We start from the raw sequence: 17,637 nt of genomic DNA, 5'->3' as shown, positions 1-17,637 counted from the left end.
CTTGTCTGTTTCGTCTCAATTTTTAAAACATTTGGAAATCTAACATGAGAAAAACTTAAAATTCATCATTGTCACAAATTTTTGATGTTTAAAAAGTTGACATCAGAATGGTATTACCAGTACAAATTACAAAGAAGTACATGGACAATGCTCCAATCCTGCTAAAGAGATCATAATTTACTGTAATTTAACTCAATACGATATCAGGAGGCAATCACTTGGCCCATTGGCTCCATGCCAGTATCCAACAATGTGATCTCATCTGTCCCAAACTCTATTCACTTATTTCCCTGTATTCTGTAACTTACTCTTCTCATTCACCCATCAACTCCCTTTTCATTCATACCACAGTAAGGAGTAATTTATATTGACCAAGCAGCTGACCTTCGGAAGGAGAACACCTGATGAAAACTCAATGGTCACAGGAAGAAAATGCAAGCCATATACAGCACCCAAAGTTAAGATCAATCTCTGGATCTATGATTCAGGAGAGCTAATTACTCCACCACTGTGCCAGCCTAGGAATTTTCTAATGTGCAGGAAAAGCTGCTTCTTTTATAAGCCAAAGTGCAACCAGAAGAAAAGCAAGCTTACTGATCAATGTCTGGGGGAAATATGAACTGAAAGAATTGTGGTGATACTTCCTAGTTAGAGCATTAACTAATTTCTAAAACAAAAAGTTGAATGACTATCATTAATAGGGCCTCAAGACATTAATTTGTTACAAATATCTGTAAATTGAAACAGAAGTAGGTTAACTTAACAAAGGTAAGTTAATTAAAATGCAACAGGGTTGAAACCCATGAAATTAAAACACTGTAAATGCTGAAAATCTGAAATAAAAATATACTGGAAACACTTAGAAGCTCAAATAGGATCTGTGAAAAGAAAGAATTAATGTGTCAGGTCTGAGACTTTTCATAAAAGCCACAATGTTTGCTGTAGGAGGTATACAAAAGGAAAAGCTAATCTTGAGGTGGCCATCCAGCAAAAAAATTATGGAATTAAAATAGAAAGAAGTCAGTATATCTTATATGAACAAGTTACAGAAATTTACCAGGGCAGGCAAAATTAAGATTTTTTTAATGGCCGAAGGATTATTGGACCTTAAGAATAACCATTCAGCACTGAATCAGCATAATCAGAGAAAATGTAAAGTAGAGGTAAGTGCTGAAGAATATTCAGGAAATTGTGTAGTTAATAGAACAAGGCTGGTAACAATATAATAAAGCTTTTTGTGATACCTAAGAGAATTACTAAACTAAGCCTTAATTACCAATCCAGAAAGAGACCATGTCTCAAGAGAAAAAGAAAGATATTTAGGCTATAATGAGCCTTGTAAGGCATGAAGAGATTGTAATCTAAAAATCAGGTTATTGTTTGATATAAGTATAATACCAAAATGGCAAATATCATCATCAATATAACACAAAATAAAATGAAATAACTGGGTCAAGATCACATGTTCTCTTACAACTCTTACACTGTTTATTTTGTGCACAAGGAGAACGCCATTGCCCTTGTCACCTACACTGTGAAGTCTGGACAGAAAACTGCTATTTTTATATAGAATTGGCTTATTATTTACAGATATTAACCATTCGGTAAATTGTATTTGTTTGAATTCCTTCCTTCCGAGTTCAATCACCATTCACAATCGAAGTGGACAAATTAGGTAAAGCAATGGTCCCTTAGTTGTTGGGTGTGTTTCACATCTTTCTGTTATTCCTATCTTGTCTATCCCAGGCAACCCCTTGTGTAAAGAGATACTATGTCTTAGGAAGTCCTTTCTAGAAGTTCTCCCTATAGAGGCCTTACTTGTCTGGTTTGAGTACACACAGCTGCAGTCATTCCACCACCCCCCCCAGGTAGCAAGCAGGAGGGGATCTCCGGTGGTCTCACTTGATTACAAATACCCCAAGCTATCTTTGCCAGAACATTGTCTTTAGCCCTTGCCTTACCACAACTTTCACAGATCTAAGGTGATGTAAATCATAGGGTGGAGGTAGTCAGCTGGTGGCTGTAGACAGCAAAAATTAGTTCAAAATTCAAAGTAAAATTTATTATCAGAATATATTCATATCACCACATAACAATCCTTAAATTCTTTTTCTGTAGCCACAGTTAGTAAATCTATAGAACAGTAAGCGGGATCGGTAAACTGTAAACAAACTACAAATACAGATAATAAATAGTAAGAAATAGTAAGCATGAAATAACAATATAGCAGAGTCCTTAACTAAGTGTAGTTATCATCTTTTGTGCAAGCGCCTGATGGTTGAGGGATAATAACTGTTCTTAAACCTGGTGGCGTGAGTCCTGAGGCACCCGTACCTTCTACCTGATGGCAGCAGTGAGAAAAGAACATGATCTGGGTGGTGAGGATCTTTGATGATGGATGCTGCTTTAACATTTCATGCAGATATGCTCAGTGATTGGGAGGTACTGTAATGTGCTGGGCTGAATCCATAACCTTTTTGTAGGATTTTCTACTGAAAGGCATTGGTGTCCCCATACCAGGTCATAATGAAGCCAGTCAGAATACTTTCCACCACATATCTATAGAAGTTTGCCAAGATTTTTGATGGCACGGAGAATCTCCACAGTCTCCCGAGGAAGTAGAAGTGCCGTCATGGTTTCTTCACAGTTAGTGTATTTTTTTAATGATGGGTCCAAGACAGGTCCTTTGAAATGATGACACCCAGGAATTCAAAGTTACTGACCCTCTTGGTAACTTCAGTGACCCTCTCAATATTTCAGTGACAAATATGAACTGAAAGGTAGAAATAATGGGATGTGCAAAAGGATGTAAATCTTGTGGAGAAACAACCAGGATGGAAGTTAAAAGACTTAGTTACTCCTACTTTAGAGCTAACTGTATTTTGTAGTGCACAATTTTATTCCAGGACAGTCACAAGAAGACACAACTCAAAAATATATGGTTATGTTGGTATTTTAGGTCCCAATAATTTGGCAATGACTACAACTTAATTCAACCTGAGGACCAATTGAGATTTTCCACCTCACCAAAAGTTTTCAAAATAGAATTGGGAGATGATGAACTGTTGAAGATAAATGGTTATGTAAGAAATAATAGCTATCCATGCGTGACTAGTATATCTATTTTATTTCCTGTCCATTGACTATGGTAAAATTCCCAGGCTCCTGTCTCCCAATTTGGTGGTATGGCCATACCCATTTGTGCATGAGGTGATTATGTGCCACAGACTATTAAAATGAGCTGCAAAATTTATTTCTCCTCGTAATATTTCACCTGCCTTTGGGTCTGGCCTTGCGCTAGATTACAGTTGACGGGTGTTCAGAACCCATTCGTGTTTTTTGTGATGATTCTTAATGAATGAGAGGGGTCTGTATTACTTGAGAATGACTGGGAGATTTTACAGTGAACACAATGTATTCAAATGCACTTTTGTAGTAAAGTCTCACTGAATTTACTCGTAGTGGGAATCCATCTGAGCACTCCTGGTCTAATGGTTGATACTACTTTTACAGCTTTTAAGGAATTTGTTCTCATTATATTGCACCAAATCCTATTACTGCTCACACAGGAAAAAAAGCTATGCAAGTAGTAGAGCTGTTTAGGTAAATGCTGTTATGCAAATATTAAGGAACTGGGGAACTCAGAGATAGAAGGATTTGTATGATGGATGAATTACATTTTGAAATTGCTAAAATAAAAAACTGTCACATACAGTTACGTTCGTTACTGCTAATGCTGGTACTCTGCATACGTTTACTCTATCATTTCCTAGCATATCATTATTCACATGAGCTGTACTATATACAAACTGTTAAACATTTTTCTAAGGTCCCAGAGATGCATCTGCATATGATAATTTTATCGTAACCTTTGGAACCTTATGTAGCGTCATCCTTCCACAATCGCTGTGCTACAGAATGTCCTGACTTGGGTACTTTTTATGTTTATAATACAACATCAAACATTAAGATTAATTTTTTAAAGGAACTGTTTGTTAGGGTTCGGAGGGAGGGAGGATCAGAAGCCTGGAGATCAGCTAAAGAAGCAAGTACAAATTCAGACAGTGGTTTCTATTTTCACACCCATAATGTCACTTTGGGATTATCGTTGGTCTTCTGTTTCTTATTGTTGTGCAACACCTCTGCAACATCATCCATGACCATACCTTTCACCTGTCCATCGATCATTCCTAGTTCCATCTCACCAACAACTCTTGTATCCCTCCATGTCAGGGAGCTTGTACAAGATCTCGTCATATATGAATAAAACAAAGGTTTTCCAGATAAATAAAGAGAAGTCTAATGCTGTTAATACCGCTATTTGTCAAAATGAGACCATGGATTTGCGCCTTGGAAGGATTCCAGAGCACAGGCCTGGGCAAGATTGTATGGAAGACTGGCAGTTGTCCATGCTGCAAGTCTCCCCTCTCCACACCACTGATGTTGGTCCAATGGAAGGGCATTAGGACCCATACAGCTTGGCACCGGTGTTGTCGCAGAGCAACGGGTGGTTAAGTGCCTTGCTCAAGGACACACGCTGCCTCAGCCAAGGCTCGAACTAGTGACTTTCAAATCACTAGACGAATGCCTTAACCACTTGGCCACATGCCAACACTATAGTCCAGCCACATAGTGACTGACTATATCTGAAACTGAATCAGACCATTCCCAGAAAGTGGGGGTAATTCAGGGTACCAGATACCGATTGTCAGTCCAAATTATTCGAGATTAGGAAATTGGAAGGTGCTGATAAAAGTTCCAAAGTTATTGCCATGTATTTTTACACCCAGTGCAAAGTGAAGCCACTAGTGATTGAGAAAGTGAATATTTTAGGTGATGGAAGGAGTGGTAATCAACCAGACTGCTTTGGCTTGGTGGTATAGAGTTTTCATGTAGGAAATGCATTATTTATTAGAAGTGGAAAATATCTATCACACTTATGACATACCTTGAAGAATCCGGAGATTCAGAAAGTGAGCCACATGCCAAAAGACAGTGACCCTTGATTTCTGTTAGAGTTCCTTAACTTCATGAATAATGTTAAACATATCCATAACCAGTCCTGAAAACATTTTCCCCATAACACTACCTTACCATGGAGCCCCAAGCTACAACTTTCATGGGTCTCTGAATTTGAGATATGGAAGCTCTTGTTCCTTCATGGTTACAAGTAACCACAGGAGACAAGTGCAAATTCCAGATGCAAAAGTAGGGAAGTGATGCAGAACAAAGATTTTGGTATCAAACAAAATGCAAAAGTGCTTTTCAATACACAAGGATAATTACACCAGTGAATCCTGGGGTGAGAAATTATCGATGGGGAAAGCTAAGTTCTGCTCTTGCCAAGGGACCACATATAGAGCACTTTGCCATGAATAACATACTTTCAAAGGCCATTTACAGAAGAATCTCTGCATTTTGAGATTTAAAGTAATGGCCGTTCAAGAATATAGATTCAGAAATCTGATCAGTTTGGAATTGTGCTATATCTTATTTAGATGAATGCAATCAGTTCAGACCTCCTGCCAAAGGACAATTATATGGAGAAACAATGGATACACTAGAGATAAAACCTCATGTCTGTCGCCTTGAACAGTGATAATATTTGAAAACAATTTTATTGCTTGTAAGGTACTTTGAGATACCCTGAAGTTATGAAAGGCATTATTTGTGCTAAATATGATTTATTTGGTGGATTCTACAGAACAAAATACTCCATTTCATAGCATGTGATAAAATAAATTATGACATATTTGAAAGGACTTTAATTAATTAACTGAGGGTTTCAATGGCAAGGCCATCATTATTGCCTTAGAGAAGATGGTGTGACCTGTAGCTTTGAATGGCTGCTGTCCTTCTGCTGACAGAATCTTTGAGCAGATTCAGCACGTTCAAAGTTCAAAGTAAATGTATTACCAAAGTACATATATGTCACCATATACACCCTGAGATTCAGTTCCTTGTGGGCATACTCAGTAAATCGATAATAGAATAATAACCATAATAGAATCAATGAAAGACTGCACCAACTTGGGCATTCAACCAGTGTAAGAAGACAACAAACTGCAAATACAAAACAGAAAGAAATAATAATAAATAAATAAACAATAAACATTGAGAACATGAGATGAAGAGTCCTTGAAAGTGAGTCCATAGGTTGTGGGAACATTCCAAAGAAGGGGTAAGTGAAGTTGAGTGAAATTGTTCCCTTTGGTTCAAGAGCCTGGTGGTTTGAGTCCTGAGGCTGCTGTACCTTCTTCCTGATGGCAGCAGTGTGAACGAAGCATGTCCTGGATGGAGGGGATGATGGATACCACTTTCCTGCAAAAACATTTTCTGTAGATGTACTCAATGTTAGAGATGGCTTTGCCCATGGTGGACTTTTTCATTCAAGGGTATTGTTCTTTCCATATCAGGTTGTGATACAGCCAGTCAATATATTCTCCACTATACATCTAGAGAAGTTTGTCAACGTTTTAGATGTCGTTCTGGATCTTTGCAAACTCCTAAGGAAGTAGAGGTGCTGCCATGCTTTCTTCATAACTGCATTTAAGTGCTTGGCCCAGGACAGATCCTCCAAAATAATAACACTGAGGGATTTAAAGTTGCTGACCCTCTCCCATCCTCCGATGATGACTGGCTCATAGACCTCTGTTTTCCTCCTCTGGAAGTCAATAATCAGCTCTTGGATCCTGCTGACATTGAGTAAGAGGTTGTTGCTATGGCACCACTTAGCCAGATTTTCAATCTCCCTCCTATATGCTGATTCATCACCACCTTTTATTCAACTTATGACAGTGGTGCCATCAGCAAATCTGAATATGACATTGGAACTGTCAAGCCACAAAGTTATTAGTATAAAGAGAAAAGAGCTGAGGGTGGTGTACCTGTGCTGATGGAGATCGTGGAGGAGATATTGTTGCCAATCCTAACTGACTAGGGTCTGCAAGCGAGGAAATTGAGGATCCAATTGCACAAGGGGGTATTGAGGCCAAGGTCTTGGAACTTATTGAGTAGTTTTGAGAGGATGATTCTATTGAAAACTGAGCTGTATTTGATGAAGAACATCCTGCTGTATGCATCTTTGCAGTCCAGATGCTCCAGGATTGAGTGAAGAGTCAGATGAGTGAGATGGCATTTTCTGTGGACCTGTGGATGTATGTGCTATGGATGATAGTCACTGAGGCAGGTTACCACATTCTTCTTAGACACTGGTATAACTGAAACCTGCTTGAAGCATGTGGGTGCCTCAGACTGCTGAAGTGAGAGGGTAAAGATTTCAGTGAACACTCCAAGTTGATCAGTACAGGTGTTTAGTACATGGCCAGGAACCCCAGCTGAGCCGGATGCTTTTCGTGTGCTCAGCCTCCCGAAGGCTGCTTGCACGTCAGCCTCAGAGACTGAAATCAGAGAATCATCGAGGGCTATCATATTTTTAGACACCACCAGGGGAAGTGACCTCCCAACACCCACCTACCAATCCTCCTCAGAATCTTAGATGCTTCAGTTTTTTAAAACTCTAATCTACTTGACATTTCTTCGTACATGTCAACATCTTTATCCCAGGGATCAACTGAGCAAAGTTCTCTACCCTCCCTCCAGTGTAGTTGATCAAGTTGAGTTTATTGCCATGTGCAAAAGTGTGATGAGGGATGAGTACAATGTAAAACTTGCTTGTAGCAGCATCACAGCCACATTGATTCACCACAACACACAGGAAGTAAATTATATTCGGATCATCCAACAGTGAAGAAAAAGGCTGTGCAAAACAGAATATCAATACAAAAAACCCCACAAGTCCCAGGTGGTGCAAGAGATAGCTTGTGGCGTTCCACTGCAGAGGTAGCATTAGCGTTTTGCAAGTCAGTTCAAGAACCTGATGGTTGTAGGAAAGTAACTGTTCCTGAATGGGATTGTGTGGAACTTCAGGCCTTAAATCAAGGCAACCAAAACTGAACACAACACACGCACAAAATGCAGAACTCAACAAGTCAGACAGCGTCAATAGAGGGGAGTAAATAGCTGATGTTTTGGGATGAGACTCTTCATTGGGACTGGAAAGGAAGGGAGGAGGAGGCCAGCACAAGAAGGTGGGGGGCCATAAGGTAAGGGGAAGGAGTACAAGCTAGTAGGTGATAGGTGAAACCAGCTAAGGTTGAAAATGGATGGGTGGAATGGGTGATGACAGAGGAAGCTGTGAGGTGATCAGTGGATGAGCTAAGGTGCTGAAGAAGAAGGATTCTAATAGGAGAGGATGTTGGACAATGGAAGAAATAGAAGGACGAAGGACACGAGAGAAATGATGGGCAGGTATGTAGAAGGGTTAATCAGGGAACTAGAATGGGGATAAAGAGAGAAGAGGGAAGGGGAAAAATTCCCACAAGATAGGAAAATGTATGTTCATGTCATCAGGTTAGAGGCTACCCAGATAGCACATGAAGTGTTGCTCCTCCAACCCCAGTGTGGCTGCAGAGGAGGCAAAGACGAACACGCCAGAATGGGAATGGAAGTCAAACTGTAATGAGTGGCCACTGGGAGATCCTGCCTTTTGTAACGAAGGTGTTTGACAAAGCACCCAACCCCCCCATCTGCGTCAGATCTCAGCAATGTAGAGGAGGCCACCCCAGGAGCACCAGATACAATAGGTGACCCGGAGAGACTCGCAGTGAAATATCACCTCATCTGGAAAGTCTATTTGGGAGTCAGAATGACGATGAGAAGAGGTACAAGGACAAGCTGAGCACTTGTTACGCTTGCGGTACACAGTCTTCCAGACAAGACTTCATCAGTCCCATGTAAAGTTGCATCAAAATGTCTCTAGTGTTAATCTCCACTCTTCTTGCCACCAACACCAACATTCCATTTGTCTTCCTAAACACTAGAACTAGTCATGGGTTAAGGGTGAAAGGTAAAATGTTTAAGGGGAACTTCTTCATTCAAAAGGGTGGGGAAAGTGAGGAATGAGCTGCCAGTGAAAGTGGTGAATGTGGGGTTGATTTCAACATCTAAGCAAAATTTGGATAAGTACATGGATGGGAGGGGTATGGAAGTCTATGATCTGGGAACAGGGCAATTGGACAAGGCAGATTCATAGTCCAGCATGGACCGGATGGGATGAAGGGCCTTTTTCTGTGCTGTAGTGTTCTATAACTCTTAGTGGCTAATTTGCCTTATCTATTTACAATGTGGTTTACATTAGGCATAAAGGTGCAGTTTCTACATCATAAACAACACAGACCCCAAGTCGATCCACAACTGGTATCAAGTTCAATAAGAACTGAATATTACTCTTTCTTTTAAAAAAGTCCAAATATCACATATGCTTGAAGGAAATCCATGTGATCTACCTTTCATTATTTACATGTTTAGAGAAATACCAGCTGAGCCAGAAATAATTGTTACCATTCTATTGGCATGGGTTTTTGAGGTCTGTTGAATACATGAGCATTATGTGGTAGATAAGTAATGCCATTGTACACATTTATCAGAATAGTTATACACTGCAATGTTAACCTTAGGCCAAGGTATTTGTATTTATGTGATATATAAGAACAATATTCTTTGCCATATCTTACCAATAGATCAAATGATTTGAAAAAAAAGTGTGCATTTCATTTGAGCAAAAAAATGTTATGGTGCCTTTCCAGAAACCTTGAACATTTAAGAAAAGTGGCAAATGATGAAAGATGGTTTCCATTTCTTCAGGAGGTCCAAATTAAGTGGCAACAAAAATAAGCACAATAGGAGCAGGAGCTCAGAATAAGGAATTCAGAGCTCCTGGAACGTCACTCTCAGTGACATTGGTTGAGTAAAAACTCAGATAATTTTGTCGTTTGAACCGTTGGGTAACAATGAAGAGGGAATAAAGGGAACTAGGAAAGTGATTTAATTAATGATAGCACGGACTAATTGGGCCCTTTCCATCTGGTCACCAGTATTCAGTGGTGATAAGCAAACATCATTGGAATTAGGCTTGGATTTTAAGAAGCCTTTTTTTTTAGATTTGCTAGTAATGTGCTTTAAAGCTTGAATTATTCACAGGTCTTTTATTTTTGTTTGCAATAACTGACCTCAGATGAAATGGCTATAGAAGCTGTTTCACTGACTGCACCATCGCTATTTTAGAAACAGTCATATTCAATTACAAAACCACACTGGTAAACATTCTGGCCTGCCCACTTGATGCGTTTGGAAACTCAAGGCTGCTTGTTTTCAAAGGCAGTGCTGTTTATTTCTCTCGCAACACCTGGCAAGCACATGATTCAGCTCAGTTGTGATGAAGGCATAGGAACTGAGTACAAAAGGATTGATGTCCTTATTTAGGGAAGTATGAATGGGAGATAATTCAGGGAAGTTTATGATAGTTGGAATGTGTCGGTTGTCCAATAACCTGGTCTGGTTTTCAGGACAAGCTTGGTTCTCCAGGAGGGGCTAGATTGAAAATATAAGATCTTTGGGTGTTTGCACATGGTCAAAGCAGACTGGAGGTTTCTGCTGCTGGGGAGAAACGGAGATTACTCACTTTGCACAAAAGTGAACTTGTTCCCTTTTCCCCCCTGTGAATGTCGTGCCTCTAATACGTAGTTGTGATGTTGAAGTTTATCATTGCACCTGTGTATACAATGGCAAACACGACTTGAACACAGATAAAATTAATTTTTATGCATAGTATCACCGGGACTTTCAGGAACCCGTACTCTGTACAGTTTCTCGACCGTTTTTAAGGCAGAAGTTGACACAGTGTAATCAGCCAGTCAGGGGAGGTGAGGGTATGGACGGGTGCAGGAATTCAGTGCATGATGGAACAGCCTCCACACACCAAGCAGAATGATAGCTGCAGAAAAGCACAATGTCCACTTCCTCTCTGGTCTCGGCCCGAAACATTTCCATCCATAGATGCTGCCTGACATGCTGAGTTCCTCCAGCATTCGGTGTGTGAGCCGTGAGCACGACAAGATCCCCTTCACACCTCCCCAACCCCTTTCCTCCCTTCCCCCTGTATTTCCACTCCCTGACCCCATCCCTGTCCTCCCTTACCCGTAATCTCTCTCCCTCCCCGTACCCCCTGCCCCCTCCCCTGCAGCCTCTGCCTCCTCCGATCCTCTGTACCCCCTCCCCTGCTACCCCATCCTTCCCCTTTCCCCATCTCCTCCACCATACCCTTGCACTCTCCCCTTGTACACACGACACCCTGCCATCTTCCCTTGTAACCCCTGCCCCTCCCCCAAATCCCCTCTACCCTCCCCTATACCCCTGCCCCCTGTACCCTATGACTCCCTCCCCACTGTCCACCTGCCCCTTCCCGTGCACCCCTGCAATTCCCGTAGCGCTGCTTCACTCCCCCGTACGGCTGCCCTTCCCCCTCCCAATATACCTGACCCCCTCCCTATTGTACCCCTCACCTTCCCGCGTACCCCTCTCCCCGGCCCTCCCCCTCTCCCTGTACCACTCTCCCTGTAACCCTGCCCCCACCCACCAGTACCTCGCCCATACCCCAACTCCCCCCGCCCGGTACCTCCCCCGTAACCCTACTCCCCCCGTCCGGTACCTCCCCCGTAACCCTACTCCCCCCGCCCGGTACCTCCCCCGTAACCCTACTCCCCCCGCCCGGTACCTCCCCCGTACCCCTACTCCCCCCGCCCGGTACCTCCCCCGTAACCCTACTCCCCCCGCCCGGTACCTCCCCCGTAACCCTACTCCCCCCGCCCGGTACCTCCCCCGTAACCCTACTCCCCCCGCCCGGTACCTCCCCCGTAACCCTACTCCCCCCGCCCGGTACCTCCCCCGTACCCCTACTCCTGTAACGATGCCCCACCCCTCAGTACCTCGCCCATACCCCTACTCCCTCCGTCCGGTACCCCTGCCTTCCCCCCGTACCCCTACTCCCTCCCTCCCCCCCCCCGCACCCCTCCTCCCTCCCTCCCCCCCCTCCTCCCTCCCTCCCTCCCCCCCCCTCCTCCCTCCCTCCCTCCCCCCCCCCTCCTCCCTCCCTCCCTCCCCCCCCCCGCACCCCTCCTCCCTCCCTCCCTCCCTCCCCCCCCCGCACCCCTCCTCCCTCCCTCCCTCCCCCCCCCGCACCCCTCCTCCCTCCCTCCCCCCCCCCGCACCCCTCCTCCCTCCCCCCCCCGCACCCCTCCTCCCTCCCCCCCCCGCACCCCTCCTCCCTCCCTCCCCCCCCCCCCCGCACCCCTCCTTTCCCCCTCCCCCCCCGCACCCCTCCTTTCCCCCTCCCCCCCGCACCCCTCCTTTCCCCCTCCCCCCCGCACCCCTCCTTTCCCCCTCCCCCGCACCCGTACCCACACCCTGACGGCTGAGCGCTCCCGCGGCTCCCTGCCGCCGGTCCAACGGAGGCGACGTGATCGCGCACAGTGGCCACGCGACGCCGCTGACGGGGACGGGGACGGCGGCGCCACCCGGAAGCGCTTGAGACGGAAGTGGTGTTGTTTAATCAGCTGATGGTGATGGAAGCGGCGACTGTTACTGTTCGGCGCTGAGACGCAGAGCCAACCGCCTGTCTGACCGCGGCTGCCGTCCGGCCGTGACCGCCGCTCCGGCACTCACTCCCCCGATCACACGCACACCGCCACCCCTGTCTCAGCTCTGCCGCCGTGGACACCCCCGGGGTTCCTTCTCCCCAGGGCGGATAGGCAGCCCTACACTCACTCACACCCCGAGCGCCAGTTGCCGGCTGGGGACCCCGTACCCCATCTTCACCGCTTCCTTCGACGTCGGGCCTCCTTCACCCGCAGCTCGCAACAGGCGGCTTGGCCGGCAACGCGTAACCGAGGCCGGATCCGTCTGACTCCGCTCCCGCAGCCGGGCCAATGCTGGATCTGGAAGTGGTGCCCGAGCGGTCACTGGGGAACGAACGATGGGAATTCGCCTTAGGTAAAATGCTAGCATAGTTAACCTCTCATTTTTTTTCTTATTCTAGAAGGGATTTTGCACACTGTTAACTGTATCGCTGGCAATAATAGAGAAATAAGCTGGTCGGAGGAACGTTTTGAAAAGAAGCGGGGTTTAATATTGCTGAGAACTAGTTGCTGGGAGGGCTGAATGCAGTGGCAAGGACAGTGAATTAGCTTTGATGGTGAGCGGGATGGTGGATCGGCTTTGTTTAGTTGGGAAGGTGTGGGATGTGGTTTGAGAGCCAAGGTAGAGAGCAGATGGTAGGGTTGTGGGTGGTGGCGGAGTGCATGTGTGGGGAGGGAGGAGAAGGATGGTTAGAGGGTATGGGAATGATGTAAAGGGGGAAGTGCTGGGTGTGAGGTTTGTCATGGACGGAGACTTGGCTGGGGATGTGGAATAGAGAGTTAATTGTGCTTTAGGGGAGTCAGCTGTGCCACAGTGGTGGGAAAGTGGACAAGTGTGCTTTAGAAAGTGGTGTTGTGGGGAGAGAATGGGTGTGGTGCCATGGAGATCACAGTGAGGGGTAATGGGGGTGAGATCAGTTGAATTTGGGGAGGGGTGTCAAACATGCTGACCATGTAGTAGAGCACAGCTGTTGTGGAGGGGGATGGGACAAGGAGTACTGTAAGGTGCTGTTGTGGGAAAAAGTGGTTACAGGCATTGGCCCAGATGCGGGATTGGAGTGGGTTAGGTCACAACAAGAGGAAGGAGATGTTGTTGTTGTGAATGGAGCAGGAATTCTAGGTCTGCACACCTTTTAATGTATTCCTTAAAGTATAACTCAAGCTGTTATGTAACTGTATCTGACTAATAAAGCTTATCCTGGAATCTCTGCTATCAAACGTTGATAGTTCTCTTAATGAGCCTGAAGCTTTATCTCAAAGTAAAACAAGAGCATACAAGTGGTTGTTTTGAAGTTGCATCGACTTGGGAAGAGGTTATGTTGTATGAGGCTCCTCCTGCTCTGTTGGCAACTACAGTTATTTTGATTTCTACTTATGAGTATTACTACTTATACTTTTCCCAAGTTATCTGTGCTGGTGGATTAATCCAGTCTCTTCAGGAGGGTTTCTGATAATTACTGACAACTAATCATTGCAAGTTGAATATATTTATTGAGGTCGTGCGGAATAGGCCCTTGGAGCCACACCGCCCAGCAGTCCCCTGAGTGAAAAGACTGCAAAAGCAGTACCTCAGAGAGAAAAACAGACACATTCAAAACCAAGTCCATTGCAATGCAAAAGGTGGTCCGCAGTGTATCAGAGGTAAGGTGAGGGTGATGCAGGTTGGTTCAAGAACGTGGTAGTTGCAGGAAAGTAGCCCTTCCTGAAACTGTGGTGTGGAACTTCAGAACTGCACCTCCTGTGCAACAGTAACAGCAAGAAGAGGGCATGACCCACGTGGCGGGGATAGTTACTGATATGCCTCCTGCCGCCTTGGTGCATTGTCTCCTGTAGAAACAGTAAATGGTGGGAGTGACTGTGCCCATGATGGACCAGGTTGTGCCCAGCCCTTTCTGTAGCCTCATGTTCCTGTGCATTCATCTATTTATCCAAACGCTACTGATTCAGGAATCAGTAAAGCAATAAATCATTCTTGGATTTAAAATAACGAATTGACTTAAAATCTGCTCCCCCTGCCCCCCTTGGTTATGACCAGAACGAGGACCTTATATCCTGCAATTGTGCTCGGATTATCCTAAGTCACTCCTGTTGTGCAGGGCTGATGTTACACCTTCAGGGTTTGGTGTAATTTGCTTCCAGTGAGGCATCTGTATAGTCATTTTTTTGTTTTATTTGGTGGTCAATCACAAATATGTGCCCTTCCAAAAATTATGTAACAGGACTTCAGGCAACTGAAATTTGTAAGTTTTGTGCAATTGTTTGAGGTATTGAAAATAGCAATCGCCACTGTGAAGTGGATTATTGTAAGAGTTTGTAGTGTCTAAGAGAATTTAGTAAGATAAAGAGAATTTGTGTATGTAGATGGTGCTTCATCCACTACTTTTGAATTAGTCTCCATTGTCTTCTAGCATATTTTTCTGCCCGGAGAATTGCCAGATTTGCTGAGCTTGGAAATGTGTCTGAGGTCCCCGGTAGCGTTTGGATAAGTAGTTGAATGCACGGGAGCATGAGGCTACAGAAAGGGCTGGGCACAACCTGGTCCATCATGGGCACAGTCACTCCCACCATTTACTGTTTCTACAGGAGACACTGCACCAAGGCGGCAGGAGGCATATCAGTAACTATCCCCGCCACGTGGGTCATGCCCTCTTCTTGCTGTTACTGTTGCACAGGAGGTGCAGTTCTGAAGTTCCACACCACAGTTTCAGGAAGGGCTACTTTCCTGCAACTACCACGTTCTTGAACCAACCTGCATCACCCTCACCTTACCTCTGATACACTGCGGACCACCTTTTGCATTGCAATGGACTTGGTTTTGAATGTGTCTGTTTTTCTCTCTGAGGTACTGCTTTTGCAGTCTTTAAAAACGGGATTGCTGTGCGGTGTGGCTCCAAGGGCCTATTCCGCACTGTATCTCAATAAATAATTTCTTCTCTTTACACTGTCTTGTATAATTTATATTTTTGAGTTGTCTTTATCTGTGTACCTATGATGCATTTTTTTCATTATTTCTGTATTTGTGCACATGACAATAAATTCGACTTGGTCCCAAAATCAGCTAGATTCTCACTAAATGTCGGAACAGGCTCAGTGCTCAATATCTTGCTTCTGTTTAAATTTTTCCTGTCCACAAGTCCAGGCATATCTCCAGTTCCTATTATTCCACTTTTGGCAATTTAGCTTCAGCTGTGTAGGATGTAAACTCTGAAATTCTCTCCTTGAATCACTCTTTTAAGATGCTTCAGAAGGGCCTACTATGTTGACCAATTTTGGTCATTTAACCTCATCTTCCAACTTTGATATTTTGTTTGATATTATTATTGTGGAATCCTGATGAATTAGATGTATGATCTTGTGATGAGAACTGTGTCTGTCACACACACACACACACACACACACACACACAATCAGTGAGGGAGATGAGGCTGAGTACAGGGCTACGGTAGGAAACTTTGTCACATGGTGTGAGCAGAATTATCTGCAGCTTAATGTGAAAAAGACTAAGGAGCTGGTGGTAGACCTGAGGAGAGCTAAGGTACCGGTGACCCGTTTCCATCCAGGGGCTCAGTGTGGACATGGTGGAGGATTACAAATACCTGGGGATACGAATTGACAATAAACTGGACTGGTCAAAGAACACTGAGGCCGTCTACAAGAAGGGTCAGAGCCGTCTCTATTTCCCGAGGAGACTGAGGTCCTTTAACATCTGCCGGATGATGCTGAGGATATTCTACGAGTCTGTGGTGGCCAGTGCGATCATGTTTGCTGTTGTGTGCTGGGGCAGCAGGCTGAGGGTAGCAGACACCAACAGAATCAACAAACTCATTCATAAAGCCAGTGATGTTGTGGGGATGGAACTGGACTCTCTCACGGTGGTGTCTGAAAAGAGGATGTTGTCTAAGTTGCATGCCATCTTGGACAATGTCTCCCATCCACTACATAACGTACTGGTTGGGCACAGGAGCACGTTCAGCCAGAGACTCATTCCACCGAGATGCAACACAGAGTGTCATAGGAAGTCATTCCTGCCTGTGGCCATCAAACTTTACAACTTCTCTCTTGGAGGGTCAGACACCCTGAGCCAATAGGCTGGTCCTGGACTTATTTCCTGGCATAATTTACATATTACTATTTAACTATTTATGGTTTCATTATTTAATTATGGTGCAACTGTAATGAAAACCATTTTCCCCCAGGATCAATAAAATATGACTATGACTATTTCCTCATCATGCAGCTGGGCCTGTGTTGTGGCATAGATTGATACTAATCTGTTATTTCCTTGTCCTAGTAAACTATTTCAGCTTTTTTGCTGATGGAAAATGTTTATTTTTAAATTTAAATTTAGATTTTAATTTCTCTCATTGGGCTTCTGTGACCTTGAAACAAGAAGTATGTGATCAAATCTAGATTGTTGCCCAAATTGGTTTCATTGATGTTTCTAGCAAATCTGAGCTACAAGGAGTCATTGAGCTAAATAGGGCGCAGGGTAGGTTGGCAGTGATGCTACTAGAACTGGAGGGGTTAAGAGATGAGGAATGAATAGATAGATCGAGGCACTTTCCTCTAGGGTACAAGAGGCTGAGATGTGACCTTTTAGAGGTTTATAAAATCATGATGGACGTAGGTAACATGAATAGTGATAGTCTTTCTCCCATGGTAGGGGAGTCGAAATACATGGGAATGATTTAACGGAGACCCAAGTGGCAAGTTTTTCCACACAGCAATGGGTACTGGCCATTCCTGGTAACAAATTAGTTCAGTTTAATTTTTGAAATGTCCAGAAGTAGATCTTTTTTCAGTAAGTCAGAAATTGCACAAAAATCATGATGACCATAGTTCTGTCCCAGTGCAATGCATCAAATGCGCAAATACTGATAAGAAACAAAAATTACTAAAAGTGAAGCGGAAAAACAATTTGCTCTACCATAATTAGTTTCTTTTGTCAGTAGATGTGGTCCAGATGGAACTTACTGAGCTGTTAGACAAGATTCCTCACTATAGGCTCATTCAGAATGTCAGAAGGCCTGAGATCCAGGAAAACTTGGCTTTGTGGTTTCACAAATGTCTTGCCCACTGAAGGCAGAGGGTGGTGGTAGATGAA

The 17,637-nt window shown here is 44.2% G+C and overlaps 1 protein-coding gene across 2 annotated transcripts in view; it reads left to right on the top strand.

Moving 5' to 3' along the window:
* The first annotated feature begins 12,444 nt into the window (after window positions 1-12,444).
* The window catches only part of phaf1 (phagosome assembly factor 1), a 126,142-nt gene continuing 120,949 nt past the window's right edge, over window positions 12,445-17,637 (top strand). For both annotated transcript variants that reach the window (XM_072279396.1, XM_072279397.1), the window contains exon 1: window positions 12,445-12,888. In XM_072279396.1, the coding sequence (XP_072135497.1) occupies window positions 12,825-12,888 (64 nt within the window). In that variant the 5' untranslated portion in view covers window positions 12,445-12,824. The remainder of the gene's footprint in view (window positions 12,889-17,637) is intronic.

This window comes from Mobula birostris, chromosome 15 (assembly GCF_030028105.1).
Source record: "Mobula birostris isolate sMobBir1 chromosome 15, sMobBir1.hap1, whole genome shotgun sequence".
In the NCBI taxonomy this organism is placed as follows: Eukaryota; Metazoa; Chordata; class Chondrichthyes; order Myliobatiformes; family Myliobatidae; genus Mobula; species Mobula birostris.
The sequence above is the reverse complement of the archived record's forward strand: the minus strand, read 5'-3'. Positions and strand labels throughout refer to the sequence as shown.